The sequence below is a fragment of the Cuculus canorus genome, chromosome 4, assembly GCF_017976375.1.
Source record: "Cuculus canorus isolate bCucCan1 chromosome 4, bCucCan1.pri, whole genome shotgun sequence".
In the NCBI taxonomy this organism is placed as follows: domain Eukaryota; kingdom Metazoa; phylum Chordata; class Aves; order Cuculiformes; family Cuculidae; genus Cuculus; species Cuculus canorus.
Genome location: NC_071404.1, coordinates 2948891 through 2968011, shown reverse-complemented (window position 1 = coordinate 2968011; position 19121 = coordinate 2948891). Strand labels below are relative to the sequence as shown.

The window sequence follows — 19121 nt, the reverse complement described above, 5'->3', positions numbered from 1 at the left end:
TTCCTCTGTGGCGAGAAACAGACTCGTGGATGCTGGTTAACAGTTGACATTTCTAAGAGAGACCTAAATACGACTTGGGTATTTACATGCATCAGTCTTGCGGTATCGAGCACCACCTTAAGTTTCTGTTCTTTTAGCTGAAATTAGAAGAAATAATCCCAAGTGGAGTATGGAAAAATTAATGGTTCCCTTCGGACTCCACTATTCCAAGCCGCTGATTAACTGTTTCCAGTTCTAACCTTCTTCTGTCTTAGAATCACAGAATCACTTGGTTGGAAAAGACCTTTGAGATCATAGAGTGCAACCATACCTGTCCACTACTAAATCATATCCCTGAGCACCTCGTCTGCCTGGCTTTTAAACTCCTCCAGGGATGGGGACTCCACCACCTCCCTGGGCAGCCTCTGCCAGGGCCTCAGAACTCTTCCAGTGAAGAAATGTTCTGTGCTTCCTTTAATTTGTGAAATGAAATTCTAAAAATACTTTGTGGTTGTTTTCAAAAATCCTTGTAATCTTTGTGAGAGAAGATCAACACAGGAACGAGAGTTGATAAAAAGAACAAAAAACACCATGTGTTTTTGGTCTTAACTGCAAATGCAGTGTTGTTGTGTTGTGAAAGAATGCTTCCTGTAAACCTTCGGACTACACTGAGGTCAAAGCAGGACACGCAAATGAATTATTCTTGTTATTCTCACTGCTTTTGAAGAAGAATCATAGAATCATTTGAATTGGAAGGGACTTTAAAGCTCATCCAGTTTTAACCCCCCTGCTTTGGGCAAGGGCGCGAAGAAGAAACCGTCTGTCATCTAAAATCCTCCGAAAATTTTGTAAGTGCAACCTGGAAGCAGTTGCCCGGTATCACGTGCTGAATTCATGAGCTGGAAGAATGTGTGTTTCTGAACATCACAAGGCCAAGTGCAAGGTCCTACACCTGGGTTGGGGCAATCTGTGGTTTCAGTACAGGCTGGGGGACAACATATCTGGGAGCAGCCCCGAGCAGGAGGACTTGGGGTGCTGGGGATGAGAAGCTCAAGATGAGACGGCAACGTGCGCTCACAGCCCAGAAACCAACCGTGTCCTGGGCTGCATCCAGAGCAGCGTGGCCAGCAGGGAGGGAGGGGATTCTGACTCTGTACTCTGCTCTTGGGAGACCCCACCTTGATTCCTGTGTCCACTTCTGGAATCCCCAACAGAAGAAGGAGATGGAACTGTTCTAAGAGGTCCAGAGATGATATAAGGGCTGGAGCACCTCTGCTGTGAGAACAGGCTGAGAGTTGGGGTTGTTCAGCCTGGAGAAGAGAAGGCTCCAGGAGACTTTTGAGCAGCTTCCAGTACCTGAACGGGCTCCAGGAAGGTTGGGGATGGACTTTTTCTAAGGGGCTTGAGCGACAGGAAGAAGGGGAATGGCTTTAAATTGGAAGTGGGAAGATTTATATTAGACTTTAGGAGGAAAACACAATGAAGGTGGTGAGGCCCTGGCCCAGGTTGCCCAGAGAAGTCGTGGCTGCCCCATCGCTGGAGGTGTTCAGGGCCAGGTTGGATGGGGCTTGGAGCAGCCTGATCCAATGGGAGGTGTCCCTGCCCGTGGCAGGGCATGGAACTCGATGATCTTTAAGGTCCCTTCCAACCCAAACCATTCTATGATTGTATGAGTCAGAAATGTCATCTTGTCTCAGAGTCATTTTGTTCTGAAGGAGCTCATTTTTAATGTGCTGTTGAAAAGGTGAAACAATCATGATTTGTGCCTCCAGTTTCTTGTGTGTTTTCCAGAAATTAATAGGCTTTTAAAATTGAGGTTAGAAGTAGTTCATAGCATTAACAATTACGGTTCATACTTGAAAATCATCTGTAAATCACTGGGAAGTCTGTGCTGGAGGACAGGCAAATGTGAGCTTAATACAATAAAATTTTTGAGGTAGAAAAAAAAAATCAATTATTTTTTTAATTGCTTCCTAAGATGACATTTGAATTTCATCTTCATTAGGAGTGAGCTGTGTTCTTCAGTAAAGCAAGTTCAGGAAGCAGCAGATGCTTGTAACTTTGATGAAGTGCAAAAAAGCATCTGGTGAAAAATACCTTTCTCTGATATAAAAATAAATGCACTGGAATATTTCAAAAGCAGTGTTGATATTTTATCTCTTTTCTTGGCTTATATTAAATTTTAATATCAACCATAACCATATTTCACTCCTCGCTATTTTTACACCGTGCCAGGGGATTTGCAACACTGAGCTTCGTACAGTTGGATGCTGTCAACTTTTGGAGTTTGTTGATAAATGCTGTAAATTCCTCCTTCTCTAAAGCTCAGTTTTTGTTACCTCCTTGGCTTTTTACAGCAGTTGCCGGAGCTCAAGCTTCCTTCACTGCTCTGATCTTGTTTTCTTGACTTTCTGATCAGAGAATCATGAATGGTTTGGGTTGGAAGGGACATTAAAGCCCATCCAGTTCCAATCCCTCTGCCGTGGGCAGGGACGGGAAGAAGAAATTCCATAAAGTACGGAAAGGAGTCGATTCCCATTTCTTAGAATCACACAGTGGTTTGGATTGGAAGGAAGCTCAAAGATGATTCAGTTCCACCCCATGCCATGGGCAGGGGCACCTCCCACTGGACCAGGCTGCTCAAAAGCTCCATCCAACCTTGCCTGGAACATCTCCAGGGATGGAGCATCCATGACTTCTCTGGGCGACCTGGACCAGTTCCTCACCATCTTCCTCATCCAGAATTCTGGTGTTTGCTTTTGTTTGTTCACAGTGCGATATTTACCCTGAATAAAAGATGATCTCGGAAATCCTCAGCTCTGCAGTATGGAGGAACGTTAGATTGGTTTTATCAATTTTTAACTGTGATAAATATTTGCAGAATGCTAACATTTACACAGGGCAAGTATCTGCATAAAGTGTTTACTAAACTCCTTGTAGTCTGAGTGTGTCCGGGGCAGCCTGGTCCTCCGCATTAAAGCTTTTTATTCTATTAAGCAAGGCTAAAAGTATCTTTGGTGGTTTTTATTTGTGATTGTAGGCAACATGGGACTGTAGAAATGTGCTGCTTCAAAAAAAAATGCAGTTAAAGATTGTGGAGGAAATGGATTGTGGAGACCTCTTGGTCTGCACCAAGCAAAGAAAGCTGCAGCAGATAAAATATGATCACTCTATGAGCTTTGTTGGTTGTGTTCTCAACTTCACTCCATGTTAAACATTTACTGGAGCTGCTTTGGGACCTTTCGTTTCATTTTACGCTGATCACTGGGAAGTGTTTTCCTCTTCGAAAGCAATCCTTCTCTTGCAAGACCTTTGGCCGTGGATCTGTACTTGGCGCTGGGGGTGCACTTGGCTCGCGGTTGCTCTTCGTGCCAGGTGAATGGTCGTGGTGGCAACACGGACACACAGCAGCGACTGCCTGATGGCCACTGGTGGAGCTGGCTGCTCTGTGCCACCTCCGTGTGAGCTCCTGTACCCTCAGGAAACGGGACCTGCCTCTTGTAACTTGAGGTTATCTTTAGGTTGGAAGGGACCTTAAAGCTCATCCAGTTCCAAACCCTTGTCATGGGGCAGGAACACCTCCCACTGGATCAGGCTGCTCAAGGCCCCCTCCAACCTGGCCTTGAACACCTCCAGGGATGGGGCAGCCACAGCTTCCCTGGGGAACCTGGGCCAGAGCCTCACCACCCTCATCATAAAGAATTTCTTCCTAATTTCCAATCTAAATCTTCCCTCTTCCAATTTAAAGTCATTCTCCCTCATCCTGTCACTCCAGCCCCTTGTAATAAGCCCCTCCTCAGCTTTCCTGGAGCCCCTTTCAGTACTGGAGGCTGCTCTAAGGTCTCCCTGGAGCCTTCCTTCTCTTTTCCAGGCTGAACAACCCCAACTGTCTCAGCCTGTCCTGATAGCAGAGGTGCTCCAGCCATCGCATCATCTCTGTGGCATCCTGTGGACCCATGCCAACAGTTCCATTTCCTTCTTATGCTGGGGATTCCAGAAGTGGATGCAGAAGAGTCCAGGTGAGGTCTTACCAGACCGGAGCAGAGGGGCAGAATCCCCTCCCTGGCCCTGCTGGCCACACTGCTTTGAATGCCGCCCAGGGCACAGTTGATTTCTGGGCTGTGAGCGCCCGTTGCCGGCTCATGGTGAGCTTCTCATCCTCCAGCACCCCAAGTCCTTCTCTGCAGGAGAGCTCTCAGTCATGTCATCCCCCATCCTGGATTGAAACTGCACATTGCCCTGAGCCAGGGGTAGGACCTTGCACTTGGGAGTCGCCTTGCTGCACAAGAATCTGAGCTTTTCCTTTAAGAAAATAAATTGGAGATGTCTTATTATTTTCTCCACCCCTTATTATTTTTTTGGCACTGATTTATTTTTAATCTCTTATAGTTTCTATTTTTGGTTTGTTTACTTTTTTGTTTAGTTCTCCTCTTGTAGTTGTGAGTACGGGGATGCGCACGGACTAGTTTTAATAAAGAAGAAATGGTGGTGTTTTGCAGGCGTGCTCAGGTGGGTCAAAGTATTGAGGAGAAAATTGCCTTGCATTGCGTTTTGATGGACTGGGAAGCCAGTGTGCTACTGATTTTTCACTATCACCTTTATCCTTTTGCTTCTCTTTGATCTGTACTCTCTATATTCTTCTTTTTGTTTTGTGGCTCTTATCTGATTCCTTTTTGCCTGTTTTCTGCTCGGTAGAACTTCTTATGCTTCAGATCTCCGCCACCATGGCAGGTTAGGTCCCAGCAGAACATGATAAGTACATCGTCACCGTGACGCTTCTATAGCAAAACATAGAATCACAGAATGATTTGGGTTGGAAGGGACCCCAAAGCCCACCCAGTCCCAACCCCCTGCCTTGGGCAGGGACACCCCCCACTGGACCACGTAGCTCAGAGCCCCATCCAACGTGGTCTTGAACACCTCCAGGGATGGGGCAGCCACAGTTTTCCTCCTAGGAGCAAGGCAGTTTTCATTTATGAGATTAGCATGATTTCATAGAATCATCGAATGATTTGGGTTGGAAGGGACCTTCAAGTTCATCCAGTTCCTCCCCGCAGCCACAGGCAGGGACACCTCCGACTAGATCAGGCTCCTCTAAGCCTCATCCAACCTGGATCAAGAAAAATAATACAGAAGATGCTCTTCATTTTAAATAATTCCCTTTCTCCTGTGATGCCTGGGAGAGAGCGGTGCGCAGGGCGAGAGTTGGGTCTCCTGGATATTGTTTGTCTCTCTGCCACTGACTCTACAAATCCGGCGGAGAGAAAATAGAAGTGTTTCAGGGCAAAACAGAGGTTTGCCTTTCAACGCCTCAGAAATGGTGTCATTGGGCAGCTCAGCTGCGTAGGAGGATTTGTTTGCCTTGGAGTAGTGATGATTGCAAAATGTTTTGAAACCTTATAAAAAGAAATGGAAGCGGTACATTGTGAAATAGGTTAATCTTGGCCAGAGCTGAGGCTCTGAGAGATTCTGGATTGTAGTTTAAAGGAAGTCTTGCTTAATCCTTTATCATACTGATTCTGCCTATTGAATTTTTTTTTTCATGGCAGGGAAAGTAAATTCTGGTTTTGCTGTTTTATTGAAAGTGATGCTGTGGTGCACACTGATTTCATAGAGTCATAGAATGGTTGGAGTTGGAAGGGATCTTAAAGATGATCCAGTTCCCACCCCCCTGCCATGGGGAGGGACACCTCCCACTGGACCAGGCTGCTCAAAACCTTGTCCAGCCTGGCCTTGAACACCTCCAGGGATGGGGCAGCCACCACTTCTTTGGACAACCTGGGCCAGTTTTTCAATACACTTGCAATTAAAAGTTTCTTCCTAAGATCTTATCTCAGTCCCCTCTCTTTCAGACTAAAACCATTCCCCTCACTGCATTCTCTGATCAAGAGCCCCTTCCCATCTTTCCTGGAGCCCCTTTCCGTACTGGAAGCTGCACTAAAGTCTCCCCAGAGTCTTGTGTTCTCCAGACTGAACAATCCCAACTCTCTCAAAACCCTTCTGTTCAGGACTATTTATTTGTGGTTTTTGAGGTTCGACCTTTTGAGGACCTGATCGTTATCGCGGTGTTGTGTTTTCTTCCTGGCTTTCCCTGAACGAAATTGCAATCTAATAATCTATTTCTCCAGGCTCTTTTAAACTTGTGTAGGTAGAATAACATCCTCTTTAGTATGTTTAGATGCGAGCCAGCAGGAAAACATGGGAAGAAAGAAGCAAACAGGAGGGAGTGGTGAGAGCATCCACTATGGACGTACCTAAGTTCTTCCCAACAAATTCCCAAATCAAACTTTGTGCGAAGAAACAAATCGTCCTGTGCTCATCCTTTTATTAGGAAAGGTTATTGGGGAAGATTTTTGTCTTCTTTCACTGCTGCTCTTTTCTCTGTACTTTTATTCTTTGCTGCCGTTATTTTCCCCTCTCCAGGGCCCTCCTACCCTGTAATATCAGCGATAAGTGCTATAAGAGTAAGACCAAAGAAGAATAAACCAGAACAAAGGAATTTTCTCTTGTCCCTGAGCTGTAGTTTGCCATACCCTGAATTATATTCAGATGTCTGTTTTCCTGTCCTACAGTTTGCATTACAAAGGAAAACTCTGAGCCAAACAACAAGGAGAACTTTATTAGGCTTTTTGTTCTTTGATGTTTCGAGGTCTGTTGGGAGAGATCTTCACCAGATCAGAAATCTCGAATTTTAGAGTGAAACAGGCACCTCTACACATGGAAGAAAAGGCAGTGAAATTTGCCTTTTAATCCCATATCCTTGAGATCTGAAAGATGAAAAAATAACTGGATTTCTCACGAGGAAATATTTATTCAGCTCCTTATCAGCAAATGTGCTGGAGTTGTTTAGGCAAAACATGGGATCAGGTTACTGTGTTTTTATGGTGTGTTGATAAAACAAAGGGTATCTTTTCGTCCACAATAAGACTTGTTGTGCAGGAAGTGTTGTTTTGCAGATTTATACCGTATATGTAACTCCCATCTCTTACGCTGCTGCGGATGACGCTAAGCTGGGCAAAAGTGTCGGATCTGTTTCAGGGTAGGGAGGCTCTGCCGAGGGATCTGAACAGACTGAATTGATGGGTTGAGGCCAATGGTATGAGGTTCAACGAGGCTGAGTACCGGGTCCTGCACTTGAGACACAACAATCAACCCTGTGCAGCTCCAGGCTTGGGGAAGAGTGGCTGGAAAGCTGCCCAGCAGAGAAGGACCTGGGAGTGTTCGTTGACAGTGGCTGAACATGAGCCAGCAATGGCCCAGGTGGCCAAGAAGGCCAATGGCATCTTGGCTTGGATCAGAAACAGCGTGACCAGTAAGAGTGGGGAAGCGATTGTTCCCCTGGACCAGGTACTGGTGAGGCCACACATTGACTCCTGTGTCCAGTTTTGAGTCACTCAGTCCAAGAAGGACACTGACAGGCTGGAGCGCGTCCAGAGAAAGGAACGGAGCTGGGGAAGGGGCTGGAGAGCAAGGGTTATGAGGAGCGGCTGCCGGACCTGGGATTGTTTATCCTGGAGAAGAGGAGGTTGAGGAGACCTTATCGCTGTCCACAACTATCTGAAAGGAGGTGGGTGTTGATATCTTCTCCCAAGTGACAGCTGATAGGATGAGAGGATATGTCCTCAAGTTGCACCAGGGCAGGTTCAGATTGGACATCAGGAAAAATTTCTTCACAGAAAGGGTTCTGAGGCCCTGGCAGAGGCTGCCCAGGGAGGTGGTGGAGTCCTCATCCCTGGAGGTGTTTTAAATCTGGGTAGATGTGATGGTCAGGGATCTGGTTGAGTAGTAGACGGGTACGGTTGGACTCTATGATCTCAAAGTTCTTTTCCAACCCAGCGATTCTGTGATTCTTAGTGCAAACACCCCCAACATTGTTAGCAAAAGCTTTTGGCAGGGATCGCTGGGTGTCTGTGTTATTCTTCGAGCACACCATTGTATTGTATCGTGGGGACTGAAAAATTCAGGTCACATGCAAAGTGCTTTCCAGGCGACGTGAATGGGTTGTTGGAGGTAGCTGTGCGTGCTTTTCTTGGGTGTAGAAACCCATTTACCCCATGCTAGGAGCTGTCATCAAGTACGTTTGCTTTCTGCTCTGAAAAGAGGAGAAGTAAGTTCTTTTCAGAGGGGAAAATTCTTTTCATCGTTGCTTTTTAGTCTGTGCCCTCGGATGTTGAGAAGTCGCAGGGCACGAAACCAGGCTCGGCTGCTTTCCCAGGAGGGCTGCAACCCTGGAGCTGCCGGAGCTGCCTTTGGTTCACTGCCTGACACGCTCCACTCTGGAATTTGAGCCTCTGCCTTTCATAAAGCTTTGACTTAGCCTTTGAAAATAGAGCTGAGGCTGGGGGAAAGATTCTTCTCTACAAGGAAATAACAGCTGACTGTGAATAGGTGGTGGCAGACAATGCGCTTTGCTTAGATAAAGGCTTTAAAGAAAAATTAATGCAGCCAACTTCAAATTTATGCTTCTTATATCTTTTGTATGAGGGAGGAATGGACTTCTTTGTTTTGTTGTTGTCAGGCTTCTGCTACAAGAAAAATCAACATTCCCATTCTGTGCAGTAGATAAATAGGTGGTAGGTACTTTCTTCAAGAGGCATTTGGTCTTCTTGCCAGCTTTCTCCAGGTATTTTCGAAGAAGCATGGAATGGTTTGGGTTGGAAGGGATTTTAAAGCCCATCCAGTTCCAACCCCCCTGCCATGGGCAGGGATACTTCCCGCTAGATCCGGTTGCTCAAAGCCCCATTCAGCCTGGCCTTGAACACCTCCAGGGATGGGACAGGCACAGCTTCTCTGGGCAACCTGGGCCAGGGCCTCACCACCCTCATAGGAAAACATTTCTTCCTAAAATCTCATCTCAATCTCCCTTATTTCAGCTTAAAACCATCCCCTCTCATCCTATCCCTGTGCCTCCTGATGAAGAACCTCTCCACAGCTGTTTTTTGTAGACCCCCTTTGAGTACTGGAAGGCTGCGATGAGGTCTTCTTGGCACTTCTTTTGGCAGATCATGATATAAATCTGTAGTCTTATCTAATCTCCAGATAGTCTTGGCCACCATCCTCCCTTCTCTCCACCACCCTTGGAAAACTAAAAAGCTGGAGGATCTCACAGAACCTGGAAGGGTGTAGATAAATAGCTAGAAGCAACCAGAAGTGTAAAGCAAGGAATGAGGTGGGAATAGTGAGTGTGACAGCCTTTTAGGACAGAAAAGACAACAAATGTGGGTGTTATGAGTCGGATGGAGCTTTATGAAAGAGTAGGTGGCAGGAGGATGGTGAGTAAGGGTGGTTGTACTTACTTCTCAGAGAGGAAAAGCTCAAGAGACTTCTGTGGATGCTCAGGCAGTGGACGTAAAATGACCGTAAAAAGCCATTGCAACATTAAATTGTCGACCTTGCTACTGCAGATTTTCCAGGTGGAAAGGGTATAAATGCTTGAGGAAGAAATTAGACAGAAGCATGGATGAATGGTTCATTTAAATATGCTGACTCGGGTACGTTCTTCAGGTCAAAGCACCTGAACTGTGGGTGAAGCTGGATAATACAGCACCAAAATACTCCGTATTGGCTTTATTTCTGACAGTCTTTCCCAAGCATTTGCTGTAGCCTAGAGTCAGAACGAGAGGCTGGGCTTGACAGACCTTTAGTTGTGCTTGGTACAACGGGATTTATTCTTTCGGGATGCATGAATTTCAGTTTTCAAACATGCCAGATTGTTTTAGGTGTGGATCCTGTTTAATAAGAGAATAATAATGATAACAGGCTGAGCGAGTTGGGGTTGTTCAGCCTGGAGGAGAGAAGGCTCCGGGGAGACCTTAGACCAACCTTCCGGTACCTGAAAGGACTACAAGAAAGCTGGGAAGGGACTTTTTACAAAGACCTGGAGTGATAGGATGAGGGGGAATGGCTCTAAATTGGAAGGGGGAAGATTTAGGTTAGACATGAGGAAGAAATTCTTCACAATGAGGGTGGGGAGGCCCTGGAACAGATTGCCCAGGGAAGTGGTGGCTGCCCCATCCCTGGAGATGTTCAAGGCCAGGTTGGTTGGGGCTTGGAGCAGCCTGACCCAGTGGGAGATGTCCCTGCCCATAACAGGGAGTTGGAACTGGATGGGCTTTAAAATCCCTTCTAACCCGAACCATTCTGTGATTCTGTCTTGTAGACTAAAGTTGTGGACAGCAGTAATGCTGCTGCTGATGGCCTCGATATCCTTGTTTTGTAGAAGTATAGAATGGTTTGGGAAGAAGTCATTCTTCCACTTCACTTAGTGCTTGTCAGGGCATACCTGGAGTGCTGCATCCAGTTTTGGTCCCTGCTGTACAAATATTATGTGGACAGGCTGGAGAGATCCCAAAGAAGGGCCACTGAGGTGATCACAGGACTGGGAAACCTTCTCTAAGGCTGGGACAACTGGGGTTGCTCAGCCTTGAGAGGAGCAGGCTCAGGCAAGACCTCATTACCATGTACCAGTACATAGAGGATGTCTACCAAGAGGATGGAAACTCCTTTTTTATGATGAGTCACATGGAAAAGACAAGGAGTAATAGGGGTAAGTTGCTCCTGGAGAGATTCTGATTGCATTCCAGAAGGAAATTTTTCAATTAAACATGGGATTGATCTCCGCAGGGAAGTGGTGGATTCCTCTACACTGGACACTTCTAAGGCTCAGCTTGCCAGGGTGCTGGGCCATCTCAGTTCAACCATACATCACCTGAAAAGTTGGACCAGATGGTCCCTGAGGTCCCTTCCAACCTGGCATTCTATGAATGTGGTTTTATCTTTCTGAGAGGGACTTGAGGGTTCTTGCGCCTTTGAGGTTGTTTTGAGGGGTGGTTGAGTATCCGTATTCACAATGTCGAGATGTTTTCTTCTGAACTTTTCAGGAGTTCTCTTAAAGAAAAGCAGCCTGGTGTAACACATGAAAACTTTCCACAAATACTTTAAACTTGCAGTAAATGCACATGAATACCTTATTGCAATTTTTTTTTATTAATCCTGATGCGTCTGTTGTTGTTGCTTTGCTCTTTTATTTCACTTCTAACACGACTTTCTTTTGTCCTTTTTTCTTTTCCAGTGGTCTCATCGTTCCTGAGAAAGACAGCAATGAAACTGTACCAGAAGTTGTAGCCACTTCTGGGTATGCTCTTCTGCATTTCTTCAGTGATGCTGCCTACAACTTAACAGGGTTTAACATCACGTATAAGTAAGTAGCGCGGCTCCAAGGCAACATTGCAGGTTGAGCAAAAAGAGGTTTCCCTTTTTTCTCGGTTTTATCATGAAATAAGCAATTGCTGCTGAAGCGTGTAATTACCAGTAGATACTTAAATTTAGATTTTTATCTTTATTATACCCTTGCAGTGGCTAATAACTGGGATGTGCTCAGAACGGCTTCAGTTGTCAATTGGAAGTGTGGGTAAATGTTTGCTTCAAAAGGCATATTATTTATTTGATGTGATTAGATTTATTTCATCATATTCATTCAACCAGAGCTGATGTATTTTGTGCACGTGTGCGCTCTGTACGTGTTTGCAGAGAGGCTTCTGTACAAACACCCTCTTGAACAAGTGCACACACTCGGGACACTGCTCTGTACCTCCTGTTGAGGATCCTCAACCAGTGTTCCTTGGGATGCTCTTTCTTCATAGAATCATAGAATCACCAGGTTGGAAAAGACCCACTGGATCATCGAGTCCAACCATTCCTAACACTCCCTTAAACCATGTCCCTAAGCACTTCATCCACCCGTTCCTTAAACACCTCCAGAGAAGGCGACTTGACCCCCTCCCTGGGCAGCTGTTCCAGTGCCTGATGACTCTTTCCGTGAAGAATCTTTTTCTGATATCCAGCCTGAACCTCCCCTGGCGGAGCTTCAGGCCATTCCCTCTTGTCCTGTCCCCTGTCACTTGGGAGAAGAGCCCAGCTCCCTCCTCTCCACCACCTCCTTTCAGGTAGTTGTAGAGAGTAATAAGTTCTCCCCTCAGCCTTCACTTCTCCAGGCTAAACAACCCCAGGTCTTTCAGCCGCTCCTCGTAAGACTTGTTCTCCAGCCCCTTCCCCAGCTTCGTTGCTCTTCTCTGGACACTCTCCAGAGCCTCAACATCCTTCTTGTGGTGAGGGCCGCAGAACTGAACACAGCATTCGAGGTGCGATCTCACCAGTGCTGAGTACAGGTGGAGAATAACCTCTCTGAACCTGATGACCACGCCGTTTCTGATCCAAGCCAAGATGCCATTGGCCTTCTTGGCCACCTGGGCACACTGCTGGCTCATGGTCAGTTGCTGTCAACCATTACCCCCAGGTCCTTCTCCTCCGTGCAGCTCTCCAGCCACTCTTCCCCCAGTCTGTAGCACTGCATAGGGTTGTTGTGCCCCAAGTGCAGGACCCAGCATTTGGCCTTGTTGAACCTCATGCCATTGGTCTCGGCCCAGCAGTCCAGCCTGTTCAGATCCCTTTGCAGAGCCTCCCTACCCTCCAGCAGATCCACACTTCCTCCCAGTGTAGTGTCATCCACAGACTTGCTGAGAGTGCACTCAATGCCTTCATCCAGGTCATTGATAAAGACACTGAACAGGGTTGGACCCAGTACTGAGCCCTGAGGAACCCCATTTCTTATCCAGTCCTTGGCTCGAATTGCTTAATCTAACTCCCTTTTAGTCTAGAATGGATTTGTTATGTTTTTCACTTCATATTTGAAATATTTTAGATGGGTTCTGTTCACAAATATATCTTTAGTCCTCACCAATAAGCTCTTGAAAAATGATTTTAGGGTGGTCCCTAATTCATCGGCTGCTGTTGGGGTGGTTTTATCTTGAACTACATGTCACTGTTTAAGCCTGGCCAATTTCAGCTAAAATTGAGCAGCTGGGCTCCCAAGTCCCTTCCTCCTCCCCACACCCAGGGAAAGAGGAAAGGAAATTGAGAGGAAAAGATTTCTGGATCGGAAACTAAAACTACAGCTTTAATAAAAGCATGGTAATGATGATGATGAGGATGATGATAATGATGATGATGAAGAAAATAATAGAAGGTAATAAAATACAGACAAATATATGAAATTGTGCCCCCACCCCTCGATGCTGCAGAGCAGACACGAGGGAAAGGGTCCGAGGTTAGGAGGGAGCCGGGCTCACAAACTGGATTCAGGAATGCACGGATCCAGGGTCATGGGCAAACAGACAGACGAGGTCCTCACTGGACATCGGCCATCAAAGAAGAGAGCAAGACCCTCATGATCTCTCAGTTTTATCCCGAGTATGACGTCTATGGGATGGAATCCTCTCTTGGCCAGTTTGGAGTCACCTGTCCTGTCCGCCCCTCCTACAGGTGCCACCTTTCTCACCTCTTTGACTCAGGGCTCCACCAGCTTATGGATGGCCTTGGGTTCTGTAGGAATAAGGACAAGCAGTGTCCTTTCTGCATCCCAGTGCCCCGTGTGATCCGTGCGAGAGACAAACTCCATCTGAAAAACATGCAGTGAACTTTCAGAAAATGAAGTTACTCACATAAGACTGAGCTGAAGTTGGAAAACTGGTTCTGATTTAGCTCAAACCATGACAGTAAATGATCTCAGTGTGGACATAGATGGCATTTCTATCCAGAGATGGAATTTCTTGCTTCTGGTGGGGATCACGGGCTTGGCATTTTTCTCTCCTACAGATGCAAATTATGTTTGTGCTGCATTGCGAGATTTTATTTTTGGCACAGAGGGAGTTCTTCCCTCTTTCCAAAAACTCAGCTGCAAAATCCTTGGTCACAACTGACTTTTTGCAAAATCAGAAGTTATCCTTCAAGTAAGGTGTTTGTTTTTTGAATTGTTATCTTGGTGCTTTCATCCTTATTAAGCACTTAAATGGTGAGTGGGTTCTTTGAAGCATGTGGGGCACTGAGCACCCCTTAAAAGCTGTGAAGAAACCAAGGAGCCTCCGAAAAGTTACTTGGAACCCAGCGGTGAAACAGGAGCATTTTGAAAGCCTGTCTGATAACTGTAAACCTTGACACCACCTACTGCCATCTGTTGGGGTTGCACCATTGCAACATAATGGAGAAGTTCTTGTGCAGAATAACTTTGCCTTTTTACAATCTCTTTGAGTTACTTTAATATTTTCTTAACTCTTCACATTCTTGATCATTTCAAGCCATTTTCAAGCACTGTTTGTGCATTCTTTCTACTCTGGGTTCTGATTGTTAGGTTTCCTCCCAGCTTTTTTTTTCAGAGTAAAAAGGAAGTATGTATTTCATTTCAGTTTAACAGTCTATGTAGTTGCTACTGGTACTCAAGAAACAGCGGTGGAATTATGGTCTTAGAGCCAGTGACTCCACCTGTCACATGAGAATGTTGCGTAGAATCCCCATCTGTGGATTATACTGGTTGATACCCCAGCAAAAACTGGGATTTAGAATCATAGAATTGCTTTGTTGGAAAAGACTTTTGAGGTCATTGAGTCCAACTGTATCTGTCCACTACTCAACCAGATCCCTGGGCACCTCATCTACCCGACTTTTAAACCCATCCAGGGATGGGGACTCCACCACCTCCCTGGGCAGCCTCAGAACCCTTTTGGTGAAGAAACTTTTCCTGATGTCCAATCTGAACCTGCCCTGGTGGTTCCATTTGGAAATGAACAGGGTCTGAGAATTTGGACCTTCACCAAGGATCTGTCTGGTTTTGCGTCAGCTACACTGCAGATCTTATAAAATCAGATATGATTCCAAACAGGCACATCTTTGGATGAGGATTCATCTCAAATGTATTCCTTTGGTAAGCAGATCCCAGAATAGCTCGTAATTGGGAGTAGTTTAAGTATAAATTACACAGACACCACAAAAGCCTTAAGCACTGATTAAACTTACCGAAGCACTGATCCACGTACTGTTGGGCGTTTTGAGGCAATTCATTTGCATTACAAACAGCTAAAAATCATAGTAATCATTTTTTGGAGGAGTTGTAAGTTTAACTCATTAAGTGAGGCTGCTCCGTAGCTGATAGAGAACAGATCTCTTCAGGTCATAGAACCATAGAATCATAGAATGGTTTGGGTTGGAAAGGACCTTAAAGCCCATCCAGGTCCCACCCCCTGCCATGGGCAGGGACACCTCCCAGTGGACCAGGCTGCTCAAAGCCTCATTGGACTTGAACGTCTCCAGGGATGGGGCAGCCACAACTTACCTGTTCCTGAGCCTCACCATCCTCGTCGTGAAGAATTTCTTCCTAATGTCTAATCTAAATCTTCCCCTCTCCAATTTAAAGCCATTCCCCCTCATCCTATCGCTCCATGTCCTTTGAAAAAGTCCCTCCCCAGCTTTCCTGGAACCCCTTCAGGTACTGGAAGCTGCTCTAAAGTCTGCCTGAAGCCTTCTCTTCTCCAGGCTGAACAACCCCAACTCTGACTGTCCGCATAGCAGAGGTGCTCCAGCCCTTGGATCATCTTTGTGGCCTCCTCTGGACCCATTCCAACAGTTTCATCTCCTTTTTACATTGTGAATTCCAGAACTGGACACAGCGCTTCAAGGTCCCTTCCAACCCAAACCATTCTATGGTTCTATGATCTGTGCATCTTTTTTTTACTTTGCTGAGAGTTTGCTGCTCGCTGCTCTTCTGCCACTCTGTGGAGAACTGTGAAGGGAAGCCTGGCAATGAAAAAAAATGCTGAAGAGCAGCAGAAATGTAGGAAAAATAAGACAACTATGCACAAAAATGTATTGCTGAGAAGGAGAAGAATGAAAAGAGGGAAAGAGAGCTGTAGACCCTTGAGTTTTTGTAGTGTGGTGCTCAGTGGTTTTCCTGACGCTTTTGCAGGTGATGTTGGAACTTCAGTGGGTACATGGTACCTAAAAAAGTGTTGGAAGATGCCCCCTTGGTGTGTAGTGGGAAGGGGTCTGCACCATATCCCCCTGTCATTGCTCCAGGTGGGGTCTCATGGGGGAGGAGTAGAAGGGCAGAATCACGTCCCATTCCATATGAGCATCTTCACAGAATCACAAGGTTGGAAAGAATTCTGTGATTCTGTGTGACCCATTGGATCATCGAGTCCAACCATTCCTAACACTCCCTAAACCATGTCCCTCAGCACTTCATCCACCCGTTCCTTAAACACCTCCAGGGAAGGCGACTCGACCCCCTCCCTGGGCAGCTGTTCCAGCTTGTTGGTTCTATTGTTGGTTTGTACGCTAATAAACAGATGTATTAACTTTTGTCAACATCACTCTTGTATTCATTAATAAGAGATACAGCTTGGGATTCTGTTTCATTACTGACCGACCTTCTTTCCCTGATTTTTGCAGCTTCAATATGTGTCCCAATAATTGCTCCGGCCGAGGAGAGTGTAGGCTCAATAACAGCAGTAACACTCTGGAATGTGAATGTGGCGGTCGCTGGAAAGGAGAAGCCTGTGATATTCCCTACTGCACCGATGATTGCGGGGCGCCTCAGAGAGGGCATTGCAACTCGAATGATACGAAGGCGTGCGTGTGCTCGGCTGGCTGGCAAGGTGAGTGTCCTGATTAATGCGGAGAAGCTCTTCTTAAGAGGTTTCTTTTTCTGTGTGTGGCTCTTGCAGCTTAATTGGGAGTGTTTGAGCATGTTCTGCTTAATAAGTATTAGCGTTTTGACTCGGAACAAAGTATCTGATGAATCCATTTGCCTTTTTGTATCGGATCATCTGTCATTGTTAAAAAAATCTTTAGAAAGCAGCTATCCTACCATACAAAGCAGAACGAAGCTGTTGTGTGCAAGCATTGGCTGAGAGAGTTGGTTTTGTTCAACTTAGAGAAGAGAAGGCTCTGGGGAGACCTTAGAGCAGCTTCCAGCGCTGAAAGGGGCTCCAGGAATGCAGAGAAGGAGCTCTGGATCAGGGAGTGCTGGGATAGGATGAGGAGAAGGGATTTTAAGCTGAAAGTAGGGAGACTGAGATGAGATCTTAGGAAGAAATTTTTTGCTCTGAGGGTGGGGAGGCCCTGGCCCAGGTTGCCCAGACAATTTGTGGCTGTCCCATCCCTGGAAGTGTTCAAGGCCAGGTTGGATGAGGCTTGGAGCAGCCTGATCCAGTGCGAGGTGTCTCTGCCCATGGCAGGAGATTGGAATTGGATGGGCTTTGAGGTCCCTTCCGCCACAAACCATTCTATGATTCTATGATCTGTGCATTTTTTTTTACTTTGCTGAGAGTTTGCTGCTCGCTGCTCTTCTGCCACTCTGTGGAGAACGGTGAAGGGAAGCCTGGCAATGAAAAAATTGCTGAAGAGCAGCAGAAATATAGGAAAAATTAGACAACTATGCACAAAAATGTATTGCTGAGAAGGAGAAGAATGAAAAGAGGGAAAAGAGAGCTGTAGACTCTTGAGTTTTTATAGTGTGGTGCTCAGTGGTGCTCCTGAAGCTTTTGCAGGTGATGTTGGAACTTCAGTGGGTACATGGTACCTAAAACAGTGCTGGAAGATGCCCCCTTGGTGTGTAGTGGGAAGGGTCTGCACCATATCCCCCTGTCATCACAGCAGAGAGATGGGAGTGGAGTCTCTGCTTTGTTGCATCACTGATTCATCTGATCTAAAACTGCTTTTTAGTTCTGGAAACAGTTTTCGATCTGAATTTGTTGGTCACGGCTGGGCGATCTCACACCACATCCATCATAGATTGCTGGTGTGGGCAAGGAAAGGAGGATCACAGCTTCCATCCATCTCCTGTGGTGCAGGATGGTGACCTCCAGCTGAAAAACAGATTTTGGGGAAAAAAAATCAACTTAATCTTTAAATCTTATTTTCCCAGGTCCTGGCTGTTCAATTCCTGTTCCTGCAAACCACTCGTTTTGGACCCGGGAGGAATACTCTCTTCCGAAACTTCCTCGAGCATCTCACAAAACTGTAATCCATGACAATAAAATGTGGATTGTTGGAGGCTATGTCTTCAATCATTCTGACTCTCAGAAGGTTTTAGCGTGAGTATAAACCTGAATAAAAAAGTCGTAGTAGAGGAACTACTTTTAGCGAATGCTGTGCTTTGGTCTGCGCTCCATCTCCAGGGAAAACACTAATAATAACAACGCAGACTCACATTTGAGGTGGGTTGATTTAGGAAAGGTAAATGCATCAGTTTCTGGATGTTTAGTGAATTTTTGATTAATCTGCTTCTGATAATGTTAAACTATTCACCATATTGGCTTCTAAATTATATCTGACCTCCTATTCAAAGAGAATAATTTTGCTTCTGTGTTGTTGGCCCTTCTTTACAACTGTATGACTTAAGAGTGTTTGGCTCCTTAATTAAAACACACTGATTACTGTGGATGTTTATGCACAGCTGATGGATTACCAAACAAGGAAAAGAATTTAGGATGAGGATATTTATGTAGTTAGTTAAGGAGATATAAGAGTAACTTAGATATGGTAAATGGAGTTAAATCCAGTTGGCGACTGTCACAAGTGGTTTCCCCAGGGCTCAGTGTTGGGTCCAGTTCTGTTCAATGTCTTTATCGATGATCTGGATGAGGGAATGAGTGCACCCGTAGTAAATTCGTAGATGACACTAACCTGGGCAGAAGTGTTTCTCTGCTTGAGGGCAGGAAGGGATCTGGACAGGCTGGATCCATGCGATGAGGTTCAACAAGGCCAAGCACCGAGTCCTGGACTTGAGACACAACAGCCCCGTGCAGCTCCAGGCTTGGGGAATAGTGGCTGGAAAGCTGCCTGGCAGGGAAGGACCTGGGGGTGTTGGTTGACGGTGGCTGAACATCAGCCAGAAGCGGCCCAGGTGGCCAAGAAGGCCAATGGCATCTTGGTCTGGATCAGAAACGGCATGGCCAGCAGGACCACGAAAGGGATTGTGCTCATGTACTCAGTGCTGGTGAGGCCATCCCTCGAATCCTGGGTTCAGTTTTGGGCCCCTCATTCCAAGAAAGATATTGAGGGGCTGGAGCGCGTCCGGAGAAGGGAACGGAGCTGGGGAAGGAGCTGGAGAACAAGGGTTATGAGAGGCGGCTGAGGGACCTGGAGTTGTTTATCCTGGAGAAAAGGAGGCTGAGGAGAGACCTCATCGCTGTCTGCAGCTGCCTGAAGGGAGGTTGTAGTGAGGTTGGTATTGATCTTTTCTCCCAAGTGACAGGTGATAGAATGAGAGGAAATGGCCTCAAGCCGCACCAGGGCAGGTTCACATTGGA

The 19121-nt window shown here is 46.1% G+C and overlaps 1 protein-coding gene across 1 annotated transcript in view; it reads left to right on the top strand.

The window, feature by feature from the left end:
- Positions 1-19121, top strand: part of ATRN (attractin) — a 208728-nt gene that overhangs the window by 61305 nt on the left and 128302 nt on the right. Inside the window, exons 4-6 of the mRNA XM_054064661.1 lie at positions 11051-11179; positions 16258-16463; positions 17735-17903. Coding sequence (XP_053920636.1) covers positions 11051-11179; positions 16258-16463; positions 17735-17903 — 504 coding nt within the window. The remainder of the gene's footprint in view (positions 1-11050; positions 11180-16257; positions 16464-17734; positions 17904-19121) is intronic.